At 33.8% G+C, this 21,865-nt stretch overlaps 1 protein-coding gene across 1 annotated transcript in view; it reads left to right on the plus strand.

Annotated features, from left to right (window-relative positions):
• Positions 1–8,378: 8,378 nt before the first annotated feature.
• The window catches only part of LOC136027662 (activator of 90 kDa heat shock protein ATPase homolog 1-like), a 32,788-nt gene continuing 19,301 nt past the window's right edge, over positions 8,379–21,865 (plus strand). The window contains exons 1-3 of the mRNA XM_065705104.1: positions 8,379–8,612; positions 14,558–14,643; positions 19,812–20,008. Of these exons, the coding sequence (XP_065561176.1) occupies positions 8,533–8,612; positions 14,558–14,643; positions 19,812–20,008 (363 nt within the window). The 5' untranslated portion in view covers positions 8,379–8,532. The remainder of the gene's footprint in view (positions 8,613–14,557; positions 14,644–19,811; positions 20,009–21,865) is intronic.

Consider the following 21,865-nt stretch of genomic DNA (forward strand, 5'->3'; position numbering starts at 1 on the left):
GGGTTTTTGCCATTTTTTCTCCTCAAAAGATCATTTTTTCTCAAGCAGGTTCAATTTGCCGAAAAATTTAAATTTTTATCTAGAAACCTAAATAGGAAGTTTTGACTCCCCCCCCCATCTTGAAAAGTGCCTCTAAAACGACTACACTGAACTCATCGTTTGTTCATAAGCTGTTTGCTGATAATGACTTGAACAATGCAGTTATTGCTACGGCTTTTTTATAGATTATCAGTAGGTGATGATATTTTCAATGATAACAGATCATGCCGGAACAAGATGGCGCTTTCTGCTGGTTTGTATCATAAACACCTATTTATGCTCAAGCAGGGTCAAGTTGCCGAGAAGTGCAATTTCTAAGACAGCCAATCAATTTTAATTTTCCCAAAACCTCAAATAAGGCGTTTTAAGCCCCCTTCCACATCTTGGAAAACGGAACTAAATTGTGCGGACTCAGCCTTACAGTATGACTTGAATGTCACAGCGTGCTCTATTTTTATTTTTCGTAAATTTTCAGCTGAGGGTGGCCTGTGTGCTGCAGTGATTGCACAGTTTGTTACTGTGTTTATTCATTATCATCTGAAATTAATATTTTCAAGTAAGAAAAGAAATTGTGCCACAAATGCAGAAGTAAAACCTATATAGAGTGCCTTAAATCTATGCTGATTACAGGGGCGTAATTTGCTATGGGGCAACTTCCCCCCCAGACCTTGGTTTGCCCCCCCTCCCCCAACTGAAATTTAGTTCCTTTAAAAATCCTGTCGAAAGTAAGATAAGCCTGCATAATTTAAGCATCAATAGAAACGGATCAGTTTTCTTTAGTATATTTTTACCTTTAGAGTACTTTCATGGTACCAAATGGTTCATTTTTCAGTTTTACTGTCATTTTAACTTGATTTGAGAAAATTGGCTCCAACTATTCCCCCCCCCCGGAATTTTGACGAAATTAAGCAACTGGTTGAATAACTTAAAAAATCATGCTGACCTCTTTATTTTCACCATGAATTAAACTAAGATCTTTTTAAACCTTTTTTATGTGAATGGGAAAAAACGAACAATTTTTTTGTTGTTGTTAAGAGTAAAGTTGAAGCTTAAAACGAGAAAAAATTAATGCTTCGCTGATTACGTAAAATATATCTGCAAAACTCCCTTAAATAAACTGACTCGTGATATTTTCCAATATATGTAGAATTCCAAAAAATAGCGCTTTGCTAGAACTGAGCTTGCACGATTTTTTAACAGAATTATGATTATCATGGTCGTTGAAGGACTATTGGAACATTTGTAAATTAATCTTTCTTTATGCAAGTTAGTCTTGAGTTTTCACTCCCAAGACAAAATCCTATTTTTTTCGTTAATTTTGTGTTTTCAGTAAATTACTATATTTTAGAATTCTACAAATATTGCAAAGTATCACGAATCAGTTTATTTCAGTTAGTTTTGTATATGTTACTTACGTGATAGGTGAAGCAATACTTTTTGTTCGTTTCAAGTTTTAACTTTGCTCTTTATTTCCGTTAGAAATTTTTTTTTTTTTAAATTAATTTATATATTGATTTATAAAACTAAAGCTTTTCTTAAAATGATCTTGCTTGATATTTTTTTTCGAATTACAGTTTTATGCTAAAAGTTATCGATATCGTAGTCGCTGAAGGACAGTCTTGTGCCAGTTTTTCATAGAATTGTTTGCTCCTGAGACAGTCTCCTGTTTTCTTTTTGTGTCAGTGTTGTGTTTTCTGTAAAGCACAATTTTTTTTTTAATTCTACAGACCATTCAAAATATTACTAGTCAGTTTATTTCAGCTAGCTTTGTAAATATATCTTACGTAATCCGAATATTAATATGTTTTATTCGTTTCAAGTTTGTACGTTGCTCTTTACTTCGATCGGAAAAATCGTTTTTAAATTTTATTTATGCCTGGGCTTGGCAACCTATACCTGGAGAGCAAAAGATCATATACTAGTTGATGCAATGAATCCAACTATTACCTTCTGCGAAACATATTTAGCTCTGTTACCATGGACTGCTACTTTGGCAAGAAAGATTCTGTCTTTGCCAGCAACAAGCGCAGCAGCAGAAGGAGTTTTTAGTGGGACAGGACTAATATTTGCTGTTAAAGGTTCAATGTTAACTTCGAACCTAGAAACAAACAAATTTTTATATATAAAACTACAATTTTATCAAAGCTTTTAAGGAAAGAGCTTGATTTTTCATTTCAAGTTAGTTGTCTTGAATTTTTAATTCTGGCTCAATAAAGGAAAATAACAACAGAGAAAAAAAAATTGCTAGTGAAGGTCTTAAAAGCTGAAGGAGCGATGAGGAAAAGCTGAAGGTCAAATTGCAGAACATATCAGCTAGTTTTCAATGTAATTACAAAGACATTGAAAGAAAAACAATGGTAAAGTAGATGTAGTTTTTAAAGTGGCAATATAGTAATATAGGTAACATAGGGGTGATAAATTGGTAATGCAATGGTAAAGTAGATGTATTTTTGTGAGGATATCAGGGAATTGTAACATAGGTAGAGGGAGTTAAATTCAAAGAAGTTAGATTCAGGGTACAAGGTCAGGAAACCTATACATAGAATGTAACGTAGCCATGGAGACATGGTGCAAAAATTTAGTTTAGTTCCCTATTTTTTCAGATCAATTTAATTGTTCAATTACATAGGAAGTACCTAGTGATTTTACGAAAACTACTTTAACCTCTCTATGAGAAAGTTGATAAATAGCAATTTAAAATTAGAACCATCAGTCTGGTTTCTCTAGAAAGCAAATTACTTAGTATGATAGTTTTTTAGACTTAGAGATTCTGCACACAGAATTTTAAGAAAATATCAGCGTGGTTTTGGGAAGCGGAGAGGATGAGTTAATAGCAGATGAAGATTTACTAGATGTTTTCCAGAGAAATTGCCTCGGATTGTTACCCGGCTGACTGACCGTTTTTCAAACAGTAGGCTGTACGAAAAATGTAGTTCAATCCCGCTATCTAAGTCTATAATGAAAAAAGCGATGAGATGGCTAGGGCACGTTCTGTAGATGAAGCATGACAGATTGATGAAGATTGTCCTTTTCGGCCAATCGTCTAGGACTAAACGAAAAGCAGGTCGTCCTCGTTTGGGGTTGGAGGATGTCATAAAGAAATATTTAAAGGAAATGGAAACTTCCTGGGATGGTGTAAAGATAGCAGGCTTTGAATAGATTGGGATGGAGGAGGAGCGTGCGTAGCTGTGTTGGCCTCAGGCAGCTTGGTACTGCAGTGAGTTGTTAGTAGCAGTAGTAGTTTAGATTAGTAATTGAGAAGTGTATGAGTCATCGGACTCCTAAGTCCTTAGCTTTGTGTGATTATGAGTAAGTTTTGGATTCAGGTAATAAAAGAGCTTTAGCAAAGGTCCGATCCTTGTATGGTATACCAGATAAATACAATAAAGTGATTAGCGCTACGTATAAGAATAATACTGCTGCTGTTAAGAAAGGAAATGTAGTTTGTATCTGGTTTCGTGGTGAATCATGCAGGGTTGCGTTCTATCCCCATTTATATAGATATAAAGTCAACAAGGAACACAACACCTAGGGTAGAAAATGGAATCAAATGACACTGTAAAACTCTTCTAGACTGAGATTATACTGATGATTTGAGCGTCCTAGATGAAAATATTAGAGTTAATATTAGGTAACAAGAAGATCGATCGAATAGATAGCTTTACTTTTTTCAAATTCACTTTATTTAAAAAACATGTGACGGACAGAGCCCAGGTAGTGTTATTGATTAAGATGACGGATGTGGCTAATGCGTTAAAATTAGAAAAGCCAAAAGTCCAGGATTTTTTTTCACGGTTCAAAAGGGTTTGGAAGAGTAAGAAGATTAGTTTGCGAACGAAGATTAGGATCTTGGAATCTTAGGTAATGTAAGGTTTAAGTATGGTTGATTTTTATTGTTTCACCATTTGATGTGCCAAAATCTTTTAAAAGATAGTGATAATATTGAATATATTCACGAGGGTTAGTGGCGTTTCCCCGTAAGACAAGCCAAAAGTTTACCCAGCTTCAAATGGGTACCTAGAGAAATCTAGGGAAAAGCACGGGAAAGCGTCGGATGACTTGCCCCCAACCACGCATTGCACCCCGGCCGAGGGCGGAGAATCAGGAGATCGGCACCTGCGCTACGCGAACCCTAATCGGTTTGCATGCGAAAGTTTGCTTTTTGCTTTTGATAATATTGAATATATTAACTCTAAACAATACTCACAATTCCAAATATACTGATAGACAATGGTGGAGCCTAATTGTGGCCATACATTTAAGGCTTGAACTTAATCTTAGAAAATACTGTCTAATCTTTGACACAGGATTTCAAAATCTGTCCAATGACAGACACAGTCAACCTTCGGTAGACTTAACCTAAGACAAACGCTGTGAAACAGAATAATTGTATTTAAATAAGCTAGAGTTTAGAGGTAACTTTTGTCTAAATTAAAGTTTTGAAAAGACTAGATGTCTTACAGTATTGCAGTCAGCCAATTCCAACTGGTCTAGTCCTAACCATCAGCCAATCACAGCTATCTAACCCTATACACATAACATACAAGATTAGGAGATAAAAGATGATTTTTAATCAGAACATCTGGCCAAGATTAGGCACTGGTTAAGTGCTTGGGGTCTTACCCTATATTTGATCATTAAAGGTGAGAGGGTAAAGAAAATTTATAATGGAAAGGGATGTTATTTTCAAGTTCAGGATGACATTTGGATCATAAAGGTAATTTTATTCTTAGACTTGCTCTATTTCAATAATCTGTGAATTGAGAAAATTACTAAAAATAAAAGAATTACTGGTGCCTACAGCATCAAATTCATGTTTTTTTTTGTTTTTTTTGTTTTTTACAGGGACAAGTAGCTGTATTACAGCAATGCCAAACTATAAAATGACGAATTACATAAAAGTGTAATTTTGACAGATTTCATGGCACAATGAAATCAAAAAAAGTAGATCTCCTTCATTTACAAATAGTATGAAAAGTTATGTTTGATTTTTGTAATACAATTTTTTGATTACATGTTTTGACTACAATACTTTATAATAAATACTTATGATAAAGTATTCTATAGTACTCTATTAGTATTCTATAGTATAGTATAGTACTCTATATATTCTTCATAGCACAACAGGAACATGACATAACCGTTGTTGTAGTATTTATGCAGTACCGTTGTAGTATGTAGTACCGTTGATATTCATCGTTCAAAGCGAAAGGACCTAGATGTGATTTATATTGCACTCTCAAAACCTGTTTCCTAAAAAAGCATATTGACCTATTGAACGAAATTTGATATGATCTGTTGGAATAATAAATTGCTAATGAACTTGATATTGAGTTAAATTGGATACGATCTTTGGATATGCGGGCTTAACTACTAGAGCTATTTTTAAGCGTTATAAGACTGATTGGACCGATTACAAGGTGATTGCCAAGCTCGCGTGGGCCTACATATTAAAGTTAAGTGCAGTTTTTATTTTTATTTTTGATAATACATTTCAATGGTTCAGTTCACAAAAGATGCTGTTGTTCTAGCAAAATTCAAAAACTATCTACCATGGCCATGTCGAGTGTTGGATATAATTCAGGCCAAGAACAAAAAAATATCCTATGTTGTATTTTGTTATGGAAGCCATGAAATCGTGACAACAACAGCCTCACAGCTTTCGGCCTTTGTTAACATTTCAAAGGAGGCCAAGAAGAAAAATGAATTAGGCGTTGCAAACGCTTTTGCCGAATTAGCTGATTTTCCTGATAAGCATCTCGAGATTAGTGGTTCTAGTTTACCAGATACATTGGCGAATTCAATAAATTCTGCCTTATCGGATTTGGACACGCTAAAATCCAATATCCGAAATGATATAGAAAAAGAAGTACGTGAAAAAGTTGGATTATCAAATAGTGCGGATATAATTGATTCTATTGTTTCTCAGATTCACGACTCTATACTAGTCCAGTATTCGACCAAGTTTGATGAGATTGAAAACAAACTACGGGCTCTCCAAAACGCAAACCTAGCCCTAGAAAACAGGATTTAACAGCTTGAAACCCGTCTTGATGATATGGAGCAGGAAAACCGACAAAATCAGCTTGTATTTCATGGTGTTGAACAAAGTGGGGGTCTTCCTATCTCTGAGTGTATATTGAATGTGATTACAGATAAAATACAAATTTCTGATTTTTCTTCGACCGCAATAGTTTCTGTATTTAAATTTCGAGCACATTTTACTGATTCGGACACGATTGTAAATGCAAAAAAGCGTCCTGCGCCTGTGTTGGTTGTGTTCAAGTCTGCTGAAACTGCAAGAAAAGTGTTTTCATGTAAGTCAAAACTTGCTCGGTCGGAAATATTTGTTACCGAGTACCTAACATCAAAAAAGAAACAGATTCTTGACTTGGCTAAAAGTAAGCTCGGAAACAGAAATGTTTGGTCGAACAACGGGACAATTTTTGGAAAAGAGTCAGTAGGAGTGATCCGTAAAATTAGAACTATGGCTGAAGTGGTCCGTTTGCCGAATCCGACCGCATAATTTTGAGTTATGAAATTATGTTGTTGCACTACTTGTATGTTTGTTTTCCTCTTTGCATTTTATAGCCAAAATGTCAGTTTCTTTCATGTTTATCTCTTTCTTTTTCCTTCTTCTTTCTGCCTATCAGACTTTTTTTTTTTATCATTAAATAGTCACCTTAAATGAGCGTGAACAGATATGATGACGCTTTGAATGAATTTGAACAAAACCGGTTTATTCTTGGAAGCCAAGCTCGTGACACACTTGCGGGGGATGATGATTGCATCAATAATTTTTCGCTGAATTGTCGCCCAAGTAATTATGTGAATCCGAATAATCTTTATGAGTATTCAAAACCTATGAGTGCAGATGAAAGAGCGATCGTGTTCTGGAATTGTCAAGGTCTAAGAACGGCATATTCTCCTCTATGTGAGATTTTAAGTTTACTAGATAAGAAACCGTATACTGTAGGCCTATGTGAGACATTTGTTTCTAGCAAGTCACTGCCCTGGGATTATTCTTTTCCGGGATATGTTTGCGAGCGATGAGAACGGACAACCATGGAGCGGGGCGGTCTATGTAGTTTGATAAATGATGGTACCCAATATTGGGTTAGGGATGACCTCTCCCTGTGGCTGGAAGGTAGGATCGAAACCCTTTTCATAGAAATAAAAAATGAAGGGATTATTTTGGGTACCTGTTTGTCTGACTGTATTTCAGACAGTAAGCTGTACGAAAAATATGGTTCTGTCCCACTTTCAAGGCTTTAATGGGAGAAAGGTTGAAATGGTTAGGAAACGTTCTGCGGAGGAAAGATGACGGATTGCCAAAGTTTGTCCTTTTTTGACAAACCATTTGGGACCAAATACAAAGCAGGCTGTCCCTGGAATTATGAGAGGAAGTTGTGAGGAAAGATTTAAGAGGAATTATAACTTTTTTAGGAGGGTTCAAAAAGGGAAGCTTTAGATAGAGATAAAGGAGGAGCAATTCTAGCTGTGCTGGCCTCTGGTGGCTTAGTGCCACAGAGAGTTGTAATTAGTAATAATTGTAGTATTAGTAATTAAATCATTAGGCAATTCAAAGTCTCACTGTCGATACTTCGGATTAAGAGAATGTTCAGGAAGAGTTAAGCTTGACGGCATCTCCTTTTCTTTCCCTTAGTTTGTTTATACTAGTGAAGATGAAAATGAATTGTGAATCACAAGAACTTTAGCTTAGAAGCAAAAAGGAATTCCTTTAGGAACTGACATAAATTTAGTTTTCAAAAATTTGAAAATGGGCAAGAAATTTTAAGAAATAGAGTGAACACCAAACGATCGGTGAAACACCTTTGATCAGATTTTGGTGGTGCACCGCTGAAAAATTCTTTTCCGCAACCAGGGTACATCGACTGTAATTCCTCCTATCTTCAGCAAAATAAAATTCGACAAAGCTTCTGAGACCAATCTGGAGGAAATCTTCGCTCTGTTAGCACGTCCTACAACACGAGGGGAAAGATTTTCTGGTAGGAGCCAGGATGCCAATCAGAAATAAATACGAGAATAGATAAAGTGAGTAGTTCGTATAGAATATCTAAAAAGTAAAGCATATACAATCTGACTCAAATATAAACGGAAATCTCCCGACAGGATCCACTATTTGTATTTTGGCTTATCAGAACTAGCTTTTAATGGCATTGCAAATAATTCTAATATATACAATAATACTGAAGTATAACTGTGCTTAACGTGAACTAAATACATATATTGACACTAATATATTTAGAACATTCCCACAGTTTTTTATATATAAGTCTTAAATCAAATGCTGGTTTCTTACTTATGTCTTAAGCAATATGTATATTTATATATTTATTTATCTTGGAAATCATTTTTCGACTTAATTCTAGAAGCTTCTTAATTTCTGAATTCACTGATCGTCTCTGATTAAAATACTTATATTTCACCAACCGAGGGAAATACTAGAAGTATATCAATAAATAACGAGAAATGGCCAAGTGGGGAGAAGGAGACCCTAGGTGGATTGTAGAAGAAAGACCTGATGCTACAAATGTGAACAATTGGCATTGGTGAGAATCTTTGGTAAATTTGTCCTGTAACCCAAAAATTAGGCTAGAAGAGCATGAAGTAGGCTAATGTAGTTACTACTGGCCAGCTACCATATAACTAGCAAAGCAGTGCCTCATTAGACCTAGTGTTTTTGTAGTGTAGGCTATAATACTTTAGGCTAAGAAAAGGTAAATTTCTCAGCTCACATGCCATTAACATAGCTTGGAAATAGATATGCCCTTAGAACCAGGATTCTATAGTGAATCAAAGTTTAACAGCCATTTTTAGGCTATTTCAAATTTACTCCCCCCCCCCTATAATGTTCAAATATATTCCCTGAATTGTATATAGATAAATAGATAATTTTTGTGGCATTTTTTTTGCTGTTAATGTTCTTTATTATTCTTTGACTATGCATATTTAAAACTTTACATAATGTGTGTAGCTGGGAGACTGGCTTATTGACTGCATTTCAGTAATATATCAAAAATACAAAAGCAGACAGAAGAAGCTTTACAATGGTTAGGTTAGATTATGCTAGGCTATTATAAGCTTTTTTTACACTCAAAAACTAGAAATAATTTGGTCATTCATAAGAGCTCAAAAAGGGCTTAAATTTGAATTTGCAATAGGCTAGAAGCAATTTTTATATTTTTAAAGAGTTTTGTAAAATGGCATCAAGTAGTATGTTCACTTTATTTGTAAGACAATAATATGAACAAGGAAAAATTTATCAATTTTGTTACCCATTCAAAAATGGAACAAGACCACAAGTAGAGTAAATAAACAGGAATGAGCAAAAAGTTAGGTACTATAGCCTATATATACACACAGATACTTAAGGATTAATCAAGCCTGCTGGCCTCAATTGACCAACAATTCTGTCTGATGCTTAATGAGGGCTTCAATGGGGTCAGTAATGCTGAACCAACATGACACCCATGTTCTTTGTCCACAGGGTTAAATTATGACAGTTCATATAACTGACTTACCAATAATGTGATGATCCCACTTGATGCCTTTTTTATGTTCTTAATGAATATAATAATTGCTTCTACTGCAAATTAAAATTTAAACACTTTCTGAGCTTTTAAAAATGATGAATTTTCAATTAAAGTATGAGTTATTGCTTTTTTTACAAATTAATGCTATGTTTTCCCAGCACCATCTTTTCTTGTAATTTTTGAAAAAAATAATGCTACATTTTCTAAGTGCTGAATTTATTTATAATAAGGTTAGGTTAAACTAGGCTAAAAAGCACTTAAATTTGAATTTGCAGTAGAAGCAAGTATTATATTTGTAAAGAACATAAAAAAGACATCAAGTGGTATGTTCACTTTATTGGTAAGTCAGTTATATGAACTGTCATGAATTAAGCTGTAATTTTGCAATTTGATCTCTGTTCATTCATTGCCATTTATAAATCAACTGTTCAACCTATACTCAAACACAATTTGTCAGTATGGTATCCATTGAATAAAAAAGACAGAGCAAGGGTTAAAAAAAATACAGCAAAGAGCAACTAAGCTTGTACCTTATTTGAAACATTTGCCATATGAAAATAGACTGCATAGGCTAGGATTGCCAAGTCTTCAATTCCAAAGGGATAGGGCAGACATTATTAACACATTCTGTATAATCAAAGGCATTGATAATATAAGTACATCACAGTTCTTCACATTTAATGACACTAACAGGACCTGTTATCACCCACATAAATTGTACCCCTCACTTTCAAAAAGGAAAATAGGCCAACATTCATTTTACAGCAGGGTGTGGAAGCCATGGAATGACCTTCCACCTAAAAAATTTCTAACAGATGACATAAACAGATTCAAAACAAAACTAACAGAAACAAATTTTCAAAGTAAATGATTTTTAAATAATATATAGTATTATTTGTCAGTGTTTGTTATGGTTGTTGTTTTCATTGATTTGTATGTGTGTATTATGTTGTCAGTATTGTCATAATTTCTATTTATTATGTTAAGTGTGATAAGCTTTGAAGCTTACCATATTTGGTATTAATAAATAAATAAATAAAACTAGGAACACAGCTGTCTTATAACTTTTGGAGAAAAAAAAATCCAAAATGGAGATATAGCTAAAAATAGGGTATAATCAAAGCATTGTACAACCAGGCTTCAATTTGTCTCTTATATATTTTTTTTTGTTGGTGGATGAACACCATATGCTTTTCTTGCCTTTTCTCTAAAATGACTTATAATAATAATAATAATAATAATAATTTATTTCTTACCCACAACAACACTATAAAAGTATTAAAATGTGGAGTACAAACAATTAAATACACACAAAAAAGCAAAACATACAAAAAATGAAAAGTAATGACAATAGGAATTTTTTACGTTAATACAAAAAATTAAATAAACACACAAAATAACGAACTATGAAAAAAAAATGAAAATTAGATACACACAAAAAATGAAATTCAAAAAACACAAAGAGAAAAACAAATACATACACAAAGTCAATGAAAAAAACAGATAAGACAGTGGTGAGGGGATAGGCGTGCAGAAGCTGTACTGGAGAGTTGTCTGTGAAGAATCTCCAACTTTAAAGTTATGTCAGGAACCACACTTGACCCAATAAGCATCCTTAAATAAACATTGCCTTAATGTACAACATCATTATCACTAAACTTGATGACAAGATCCCTTGAATTTGCTCCACTACAAAACACAACAACCTTACTTTTTCTAGGATTAAATGCAGTGGTCAGTATATTTGACAGTAACCAGTATATTTGGCAGTAGCCAGTATATTTTATATTGAGGGCTAAAGTTTCTGTTGCATTGCTTGTTTGCTGTTAAATCAATTTGAAGAAAAGAGTGATTTGTTGAGAAAGTAAATTTGGGGTATTTTTATTGATAAATTTGAATTGATATTAGATAAAATTAACAATGAAAATAAAATAAATTTATGATGGGAGATTTTAATATTGATTTACTAAAAAAATGAATAGCTCAGATTTTGTTGATATGATGGTGTCACATTTTCCTCTTGTAACTATTCCAACTCGGATTTCGCATCTTTCGGCCACCTTAATTGATAATTTCTTCGTTAATGGTGGATTACTTGAAAGATCCCAAGCAGATGTGATTGTGTCCGACGGGTTGGATCACCTTGTTTTAATAAGTAAAATAAAGCTGAATCTGTCAAAGGAAAATAAACGGTGTGCAAGGGCATCGTTTTACCATGAAATGAAAAGTAAAAACCTAAACAGTTTTGCAAATAAGATGGATGAAACGAATTTTTTGCATGTAATAGAGGAAAAGTGTCCAAATGCAGCATATCACCTCTTCAGTGAGATAGTGACTAATGTAATGAATGAAACATGTCCCTTACAGAGATTTAACCCTAATAGAAATTTTCCTAAGAAACCATGGATAACAAAAGCCATTCTAGTTTCAATAAAGAAGAAAAACCAACTTTATGTGAATTATTTAATGGATCGTTCAAATGATAATTTATAAAATTCAAAAAGTTTCGGAATATTTTAAATTCAGTAAAACGGAAAGATCAGAAACTTCATTTCCAAAATGAATTTCATGAAAATCAAGGTAATATGAAAAATACATGGAAAACAATAAATAAACTTTTGGGTAATTTTCACAGTAGGGAGGAGGTGAGAGCCATGGAGATGACAGAAGGTCGTCTTACTGATTCTCAACACATAGCGGAATTTCTGTGTGATTATTTTGCAAATGAAGGAAAAAGACTTTGTAATCAAGCGCGGGCTAGCTTACGCACATCTGTGAGTTTTGGATCTGTTATTGAAAGACAGCCTGCAAGTGAGAATTCCTTTGAATTTGCAAGATGTTTGGAACTGGAAGTGGCACAATTCCTGGATGCGATGAAATCGATTTCTAGTGGGATGCATGAGTTTTTGCTGAAACTCATAAAAGCTGCAAAAACGAGTGTCTTACCTATCTTGACACACCTCATCAACCTTTCTCTGGATCATGGAGTCTTCCCAAAAGCACTAAAAATTGCTAGAGTGGTTCCTCTTCATAAAGGAGGGAAAAAAGATGACCCATTGAATTGAAGACCTATATCTATTCTTCCATTTTTCTCTAAGCTATATGAGAAAGTCGTACATGCACAGTTAAGTTATTATATTGAAAAGAAAAAAATTCTAATGGATAACCAATTTGGGTTCAGAAAAGGGCTATCTACAGATATGGCAGTTCTGAAATTGGTTGATTGGATTAATGATCCATTTGAAGCTGGTCTTATACCTGCAGCTGTGTTTTTGGATATGAGAAAAGCATTTGATATGGTGGACCACTCAGGGCTTATTCAAGTTCTTGCCTTGATTGGGGTGAGGGGTTCAAGCCTTGAGTGGTTTTCATCATATATACATGACCGGTATCAGATAGTACAGAATGGATCATTTTTATCTTCAAAAAAGAAAATAGAGTGTGGGGTCCCACAAGGGTCAATCCTGGGACCCCTCCTTTTCATCATTTTTATTGATCGAATGAAGCATTACCTGTTGGAAGCTAATGTCATCCTATTTGCAGACGACGCTTTGCTCTTTCTAGCTGCGCCTTGGCTTGATGTTTTGCATAATAAAATTCATAATGCTGTCTCTGAATTTCTAAATTTTTCTCAACAAAATTTGTTAACCCTAAACTTTTCTAAAACTCTTTTCATGATATTCTCAAGACTTTCGTCAAGTGTTGGCAATGATCAAATCATGGTTCGAGGAAATGTGATAAAAAGAGTAGCAACAACAAAATTTTTGGGGTTTTTAATTGATGAAAACCTGTCGTGGAAAAACCATTCAAATGCTATAGCTGAAAAATTAAGCAGAGGTCTTGGGGTGATGCGAAGAATGAAAAATCTAGTCCCAAAAAAGATTCTAAAAATGATTTATTTTTCTATATTTTATCCATATATTAGCTATGGATGCTCTATATGGGCAAGTAATTTTGTAACATGTTTCAAAAGGGTACACAAACTTCAGAATAGAGCTGTAAAATTATTATCGGAATTTTATGAGTCTGATAATGTTCCTGATCATGAGCATTTTAAAAAGAATAAGTTAATGGATGTATCTCAAATTCGTGATTACCAGGTTGCGATTTTCTCATATAAATATTTGAATCACCTGCTCACCCCTGCTTTTGAAAATCTTTTTACTTGTAATAGAGACCATCATGATCATAATACAAGAAAAGCTGATAACTTAACTCATGAGTTTAGGAGTACTACTCGGGCATCTTTTGTGATTCGCCATTATGGTCCCCATGTTTGGAATATTTTGCCCAAGGGTGTGAAAAATGTGCCTAGTCTTCTAGCTTTCAAGTCACGGGTAAAGAAGTTTCTTTTATCTCGTGAATAATTTTGATGTAAGCCCTGTTCCAGGTTGTCATTCTATTCAAGGCATTTCCCTGATTTACTTGCTGTTAATTTCTGTTAATTTTTTATCTGTCTTCTTCTTGTCTTTTTCCTCTTTCTCTTTTTCTCCTTTCTTCCTTCATCAGTTGAGTTTCTTTTGTATTGAGTAGCGTGATATGAATGTGTTTTTAATTAACTGAGGGGGTAACCTCGCTTGCCTTTACAAGCTTATTGCCTTTCTTGGCAGGCAAATGGTGAATAGTGTTTGTTTTCTTTTCTGAATAAATGTATACCTATACCTATACCTAGTACCTATATTCTGAACAAGTGGTGCATAGAGAATAAAATAGCAGCTGTCAACCTTTTGTTTTTATAGTGGTTAGTTATGAAAAGGAGTTTTTTGCGAAAGTTATGGTGCAAACCATTAGTTAATTGCAATGATACAAAATTTGAATTAAAGTAAGACTTTTTAAATTGTCATATTTTGAAAGAATCAAATTATAAAAAAAAAAAATACAAAATCCCAAGATGGCTTCTTGTATTTAATATATTCTTATTTACACTGTTTTCTTCTCTTACAGTGATTATTTCTTTGTAGGACTGAGAAAGATGCAACTCCATGGTCTAAGGATAAATTGAAAAGCCTTCTGAGTAATTTAGTTATTAAAGATGAAGCTACATCAGGTAAGTTTTTATCTTCTATGATGAGTATTATGCTAAGAAATTGCTATTATTCATTGTTTTCTTTTATGTAGGTATTTCAAAATAAGTAAAAGGAAACCACCTTTTATTGTGGTTACCTTTTACTTTGAATTAAAATAAATAACATAAAATAAGTAAACCACCTTTTACTGTAGCTACCTTTTACTTTGAATTAAAATAAATAAGATGAATTTAGTAAACCACCTTTTACTGTAGTTACCTTTTACTTTGAATATAAATAAATAAAATAAGTAAACCACCTTTTACTGTAGTTACCTTTTACATCGAATTAACATAAATAAAATAAGTAAACCACCTTTTACTGTGGTTACCTTTTACTTCGAATTAAAATAAATAAAATAAGTAAACCACCTTTTACTGTAGTTACCTTTTACATCGAATTAAAATAAATAAAATAAGTAAACCACCTTTTACTGTGGTTACCTTTTACTTCGAATTAAAATAAATAAAGCAAAATAAGTAAACCACCTTTTACTGTGGTTACCTTTTACTTCGAATTTAAATAAATAAAATGAAATAAGTAAACCACCATTTACTGTGGTTACCTTTTACTTTGAATTAAAATAAATAAAACAAAATAAGTAACCACCTCTTACTGGCATGCTATGATTTTAGTGTCACTCTTATTGACATGTTACAAATACAAAATTTGTTTTTATTATGTATTTTCGGAAAATTGTTTGAGTTTTTGCAGTTGTTTTTCGGGCATTTTTAGACTGTTCACTGATGGCATCTACTTGGGAGGAATTAGAAATTAAAAGACAATGCTGTTTGTTCCTATGGTAGGATGTATATGAACCCTTCCGTCACTTTGGATGGATTTTTACAACAGCTATTTTGGTTCATATAAACTATTTTAAGGATAAGAATAATTTCTTTGTAGATAGTTTGTTCAGCTTGAGGGGGAAAATTATGACTAAAATAGCTTGAAAGCTTTTTTTTAAGTTTGCAGCTTGGCAATAACATTTAAAACCCTTTTAGAATATCACATCTTTAGATAAATTTATATAATACATGAAAATATTTAGATATATATAGATATTTAGAAAAAAACTTATTGAGTCTTTTCGTCAGAATTATGAATTATTCATGTAGAATTTTAAAATTTCCTGTGTTAACACCATTAATGCACAACTGTACACATCAATACAATAATTCAACTTTAACATTTTAAAGCCAGTACAATTAAATTAATGATTGTTGTAGTTTTTTCAAGCAATTACTATTCAGCTACAATATTATCCAGTTGAATTACAAACATAACTTGAAAGTGTTCAAAAAGAATGCAAGGGTAATGTACAACTTATTCTGTGTGTTGGCTAGAACATACATTCAAAAATTTACAGGGATCAGTTTGTCAGTTTAGGAGTAAACCCTGTACATTGAAATATAACTTCAGTATACAAAGAATATGATTTTTGTAAACTTATATCCAATCTACAAGCTAAGTAATATTGACCAGAAAAGCAAAATGTCTATATTATATTTTGGCTTGATTTTTTCCTTTGCTTTATAGTGAATCCTGTTGATTAAGGAATGATTTTTGTCTTATGTTATTTTGCTGATCCACACTCTAATTATATCTTTTTTTTTATCCTAATATTTGAATTCCACAATACCCCTGGGGAATTCTAGAATTGTAGAGTACTTACATACTCTTAGGTAAATTGCAGTCATAATGACATCAACGTCAAAGCACAGTTTAAATCAGGAATAATATCTTAAGGGAAACGTTTTGATCTAGTATAACTAATAAATTAGTTGCAAGATATGGACAAGTACAAATCCGTTGCAATTATTTTTCACCTGAGAAGATCAATTACGTTGAGAAAGACATTTAGAAAATGCTGAGAAGATGAAAAGAAAAGAAAATGTTGAAAAGAGTGAGAAAAGAAAATGTTTAGGAAATGCTGAGAAATAGAGAAAATCAATAATTATAGTTGAATTCAAAATTAAGAAATTAGCTTGAATAATCCTTTGTCCTCTAGGACAAGGGTTTGAGTCCTGGTGTAACAAAGCCTTTGACTTGTGGTAATATGTGCCTCATAACTGAAAACGTATTTTTCTCTAATAGCTAGTATATAACCTTATGATTTCATAAGGTTTAGTTGAAGACTAGAATTTTTTTCAAATATAGAAAAAATTTCTGTTAGAGCCCTTGAGAAAGAATATTGTTTTGAAGTTAGCTTTTCTCTATAAACTGCTTACTCATATCAGGTATATTTAGGTGCCTTTTTAGTTTTTAGTTTGTTTTACAATCTATGAACTTTCTTTTCAACCCATACTCTTTTGCTCAAGGATCTAAGTATCCCAAGGATCTTTTGCATCTAAGTAGGATTGTTAATTTGCAATATTTAGAAAGCAGAAAGTATACCTTTACAAATTACAGACAGTTAAATTTCTTCTAATATTGGCTGAAAGAACCCCTCCTATCCCTAATATGGGAAATATATGGGAATCCTGCACCTTTTTATCTCCCCAGAAAAAATAAGCCTACGTATCCCAAAGATATCTCCATGTTATGAATGAAACCATCTTTTTTTTTTTTTTTTTTTTTTTTTTTTTTTTTTTTTTTTTTATTTATTTATTTTTTTTTTTTTTTTTTTTTTTTGTCAAAATAACCACTTTCAGACTGTCCTGTTTTTGAAGGGTTGGCTCTCTGAATTGATTTCAATGTTTTCCTTTTTGACATAAAGCTTAAATTCACTTATCCAATAAATGTTCTAAGGCTTTACAGCTTATTTACTTAAACATTAAATGGCTTTTTGGACTTTAATTGGACTTTTTGAATTTGTCTTTTAAGTCTAAGCTAGATCACCACAAATCGTCAATAGCAGTTTAGAAATTACCCTCTATTTAATAGCACCAGGGGACCAAGCTTTGCTTGGAAAAAATAAAAGATGTTTTAATTTTTATGGCACTTGGTATTAACCAAGTGACATAGGCCTATAGCAATCGCAAATTCTGTCGGTCTGTTGGTCTGTCTGTTGGTCCCGGTTTTGCTACTTTGGGCACTTCCAGGTAAGCTTGGACGATGAAATTTGGCAGGCGTATCAGGGACCGGACCAGATTAAATTAGAAATAGTCGTTTTCCCGATTTTACCATCTGGGAGGGTGTGGGGGCCCATTAATTCGGCAAAATAGAAAAAAGGAAGTATTTTTAACTTACGAACGGTTGATCAGATCTTAATCAAATTTGATGTTTGGAAGGATATCGTGTCTCAGAGCTGTTATTTTAAATCCCGACCGGATCTGGTGACATTGGGGGGGGGGGAGTTGGGAGGGGGAAACCTAAAATCTTGGAAAACACTTAGAGTGGAGGGATTGGGATGAAACTTGGTGGGAAAAATGAGCACAAGTCCTAGATACATGATTGACATAACCGGAAAGGATCGCTCTCTTTGGGGTAGTTGGGGGGGGGGTCTTGAAAAACGCTTAGATTGGAGGGATCGGGATGAAACTTGGTGGGAAAAATAAGTAGAAGTCTTATATACGTGATTTACATAATTGGAACGGATCCGCTCTATTGGGAGGGGGAGGGGGTTAATTCTGAAAAATAAGAAAAAATGACGTATTTTTGACTTACGGAGTGATCGGGTCTTCATGAAACTTCATATTTAGAAGGACCTCATAACTCATATCTCTTATTTTAAATCTCAACCGGATCCAGCGTCGCTGGGGGGGGGGAGGGAAATCTTAGAAAATACTTAAAGCGGAGAGATCATGATGAAACTGGATGGGAAGAATAAAAACCTGTCTAAGATACGTGACTGACATAACCGGACCAGATCAGCTCTCTTTGGTGGAGTTGGGGGGGGGGGGGGTGGGTAAGTTGGATAAATGAGGTATTTGTAACTTACGAAAGGGTGACCAGATCTTAATGAAATTTGATATTTAAAAGGATTTTGTGCTTCAAAGCTCTAATTTCAAATTCCGACCAGATCCTGTGACACTGGGAGGAGTTGGAGGGGGGAACCGGAATTCTTGGAAAACGTGAAAATTGGGGTATTTTTATCTTACGAATAGGTGATTGGGTCTTAATGAAATTTGATATTTAGAAGGAATTCAAGTCTCAGAGCTCTTATTTCAAATCTGACAGATCTTTTGACATTGGGGGGAGTTGGAGGGGGAAATCTTGGAAAACACTTGGAGTGGAGGAGTCGGGATGAAGCTTGGTGGATAGAATAAGAAAATGTCCTTGATACGTGATTGACGTAACCATACCGGATTCGCTCTCTTTGGGGGAGTTGGGGGGAGGGGTTCAGTGATTTGGCGAATTTGGTACTTCTGGACGTGCTAAGACGATGAAAATTGGTAAGCGTGTCAGGGAGCTGCACCAATTGACTTGATAAAGTCGATTTCCCAGATTCGACCATCTGGGGGGCTAGAGAGGAAAAATTAGGTATTATACCATATGAGCTCTTGGCTCTTAGCTCTTTTTGCCTCGTCACCAGTGCCATATGAGCTCTTAGCTCTTGTTTTTAAGAAATTTAATTTAATTTTGTTCAGCAAACTTTTTGACATGTTAATATTGACAAATGATTCTATACTATCCACAGTCAAATTAAATCGCAAATGTACTTTTTAAAATATTGAACATAGACACTCATCCTCAGCAAAATTTATTGATATTGCAAGTTTTTGTGGTGTTGGTTGGAAAAAATTGACTTAGGGAAAAACATTCCAACAAAAAATTTGACTATACAAAATTACTATATAATATATATATATATATATATATATATATATATATATATATATATATATATATATATATATATATATATATATATATATATATATATATATATATATATATATATATATATATATATATATATATATATATATATATATATATGATTATTGCTTGTGCAATAAGATAGGTAGGTATAGACAGGTCCAGCCTGTTAAAGGTATGGAGATTTTTACAAAGAGGATGAGAATATCAGGTGCCTCAAAAGTTTTTGTTTCAGTCAATGCTCTTTTTTTTTGGGGGGGGGGGGTCAGATTGGGCTTTTGAACCATTGCTATCAAAAGTATAATTGTGTTGCAGATGGTGTCTCTGTATGATGCTGATATTCTCTGTAAATTTCAGCCTTTTGTTACAACTTGATATTTTATTTCAGCCAAGTGTACAATTACCGATATTGATAAATTAGAGGGAGAAGCTGTAGCAAATAATAGGAAGGCAAAACTAATCTTTTTCTATGAATGGACCATTGATCTCAACTGGACTGGCACTGTTGGAGAGAGTGGTGAAGAAATCAAGGGTAAAGTTCACATTCCCAATCTTAGTGAAGAAAACGACCCAAGGGAAGTAGATGTAAGTATTTCATTTTTGGATTACATTTTAGGCATTTTTTAATAAGTTATAATCAGATCTTCATTGGATAAAGCTTAATCATATTTTTCTTTTTATTTATTCATATTTTTATTGTTTAATGGTTCTATTATGGAAGGCTTACATCAGAATAATCTGTCTTTTAAACCTGGGGGGGGGGTCTTCAAATAAACTAAAGGAATATTCTGAAAATTAGCCATTTTTACTACTACTACTACTACTAATAACTCACCCCAGCACCAAGTCGCCTGAGGCCAACATAGCTACGCACGCTCCTCCTCCATCCCAATCTATTCAAAGCTTCACTTTTTACACCCTCCCAGGAAGTTCCCATTTCCTTTAAATCTTTCTTTATGCCGTCCTCCCACCCAAGACGAGGACGACCTGCTTTCCCTTTAGCTTTAGACGGTTGGCCGAAAAGTACAATCTTTGGCAATTTTTCATCCTTCATCCACACAATGTACCAGGTAGCCATCTCAACCTTTCTTTCATTATAGCTCTAGAAAGAAGGATTGAAACACGTTTTTCGTACAGCATACTGTTTGAAATACGGTCAGTCAGCCGAGTACCCAGAACAATTCGTAGGCAATTTCTCTGGAAAACATCTAGTAAATTTTCATCAACTTTACGGAGCACCCATGCTTCTGAGCCATCTTCATTCTAATCTTGGTTTGCAGACTTATCTTCCTATTCTTCCAAACTTTTTTTTAACTGTGAAAAAACACCCTGAGTCTTGGCTATTCTACTTTTAATATCTTCCCTGATCCAACCGTTTTTACTTATAATACTACCAAGGTAAGTGAAGCTGCCCACATGATCAATCTTTTCGTTACCCAACGTCACCTTTTCATCTTCACTTATTCCTAGCCTTAATGACTTAGTCTTCTTAACATTAATTTTGAAACCTATTCTAGCATCTTAAACTCGCAAAACGTTTAAAAGTTCATTCATTTTGCTCACACTTTCAGCAAGGATGCTTAAATCAATAGCATAATCTAAGTCCAGGAGAGTTTTTTCTCCCCATTTGATCCGTGGTCTCCCATTGCCTTTCCTTTGCTCTTTCCAACAAAGTCCATCAAAATGGTCCATATAAAGGGGGATAGAATACAACCCTGCTTAACTCCTGATTTAACACAAAATCAGGTACTAGCCTCATTTCTTACCTTAGCCGCAGCAGTGTTATTCTCGTACATATTACTAATCACTTTAATAGTATTTGTCTGGTATACCATACAAGGATTATACCTTTGCTAAAGCTCTTCTATCAACAGATTCGAACGCTCGTTCATAATCTATAAAACTGAGGAGAAAAGGTGTTTGCCAACTCAGGCACTTCTCAATTATTAACCTAATAGTTTAGGTCATGCAGTTTTTCCACTGAGAAAATAGATGGTTGTGAGCCAGGCCCAAGGAACTCTGGTGAGCAACAAATTGGAGAAGGAGCTTTGGGTATTATCTATTGTTTTAAGAAATACAAAACTTTTAAGCACTATCCTCCCCCCCCCTCTTCAAGCTGAAAGAGACTTTCTTAATTTTGAGACTTGAATTTTAAATTTGAATAGTAACTTTAATTTTGGTAGCTAAAGGAAGTGTGACTGATCCAGTTGTTCTACTAAGAAAAAAGTATTTTTTTTATACAAAATTATGCTCCTTATAAGACACTATAAAGCATAAACCATATTTTTAACTGCTCAATTTTTAGCTACTCAAACTGGTGCTCCTCATAAAACATTGTTAAGTATAAACCATATTTTTAGCTGCTCAAAATGGTGCTAGTCAGAAATACTTTAAAGCATAAACCTTATTTTAGCTGCTCATAATGGTCCTCTGCAAAAAGAA

The sequence above is a fragment of the Artemia franciscana genome, chromosome 5 (assembly GCF_032884065.1).
Source record: "Artemia franciscana chromosome 5, ASM3288406v1, whole genome shotgun sequence".
NCBI lineage: Eukaryota > Metazoa > Arthropoda > Branchiopoda > Anostraca > Artemiidae > Artemia > Artemia franciscana.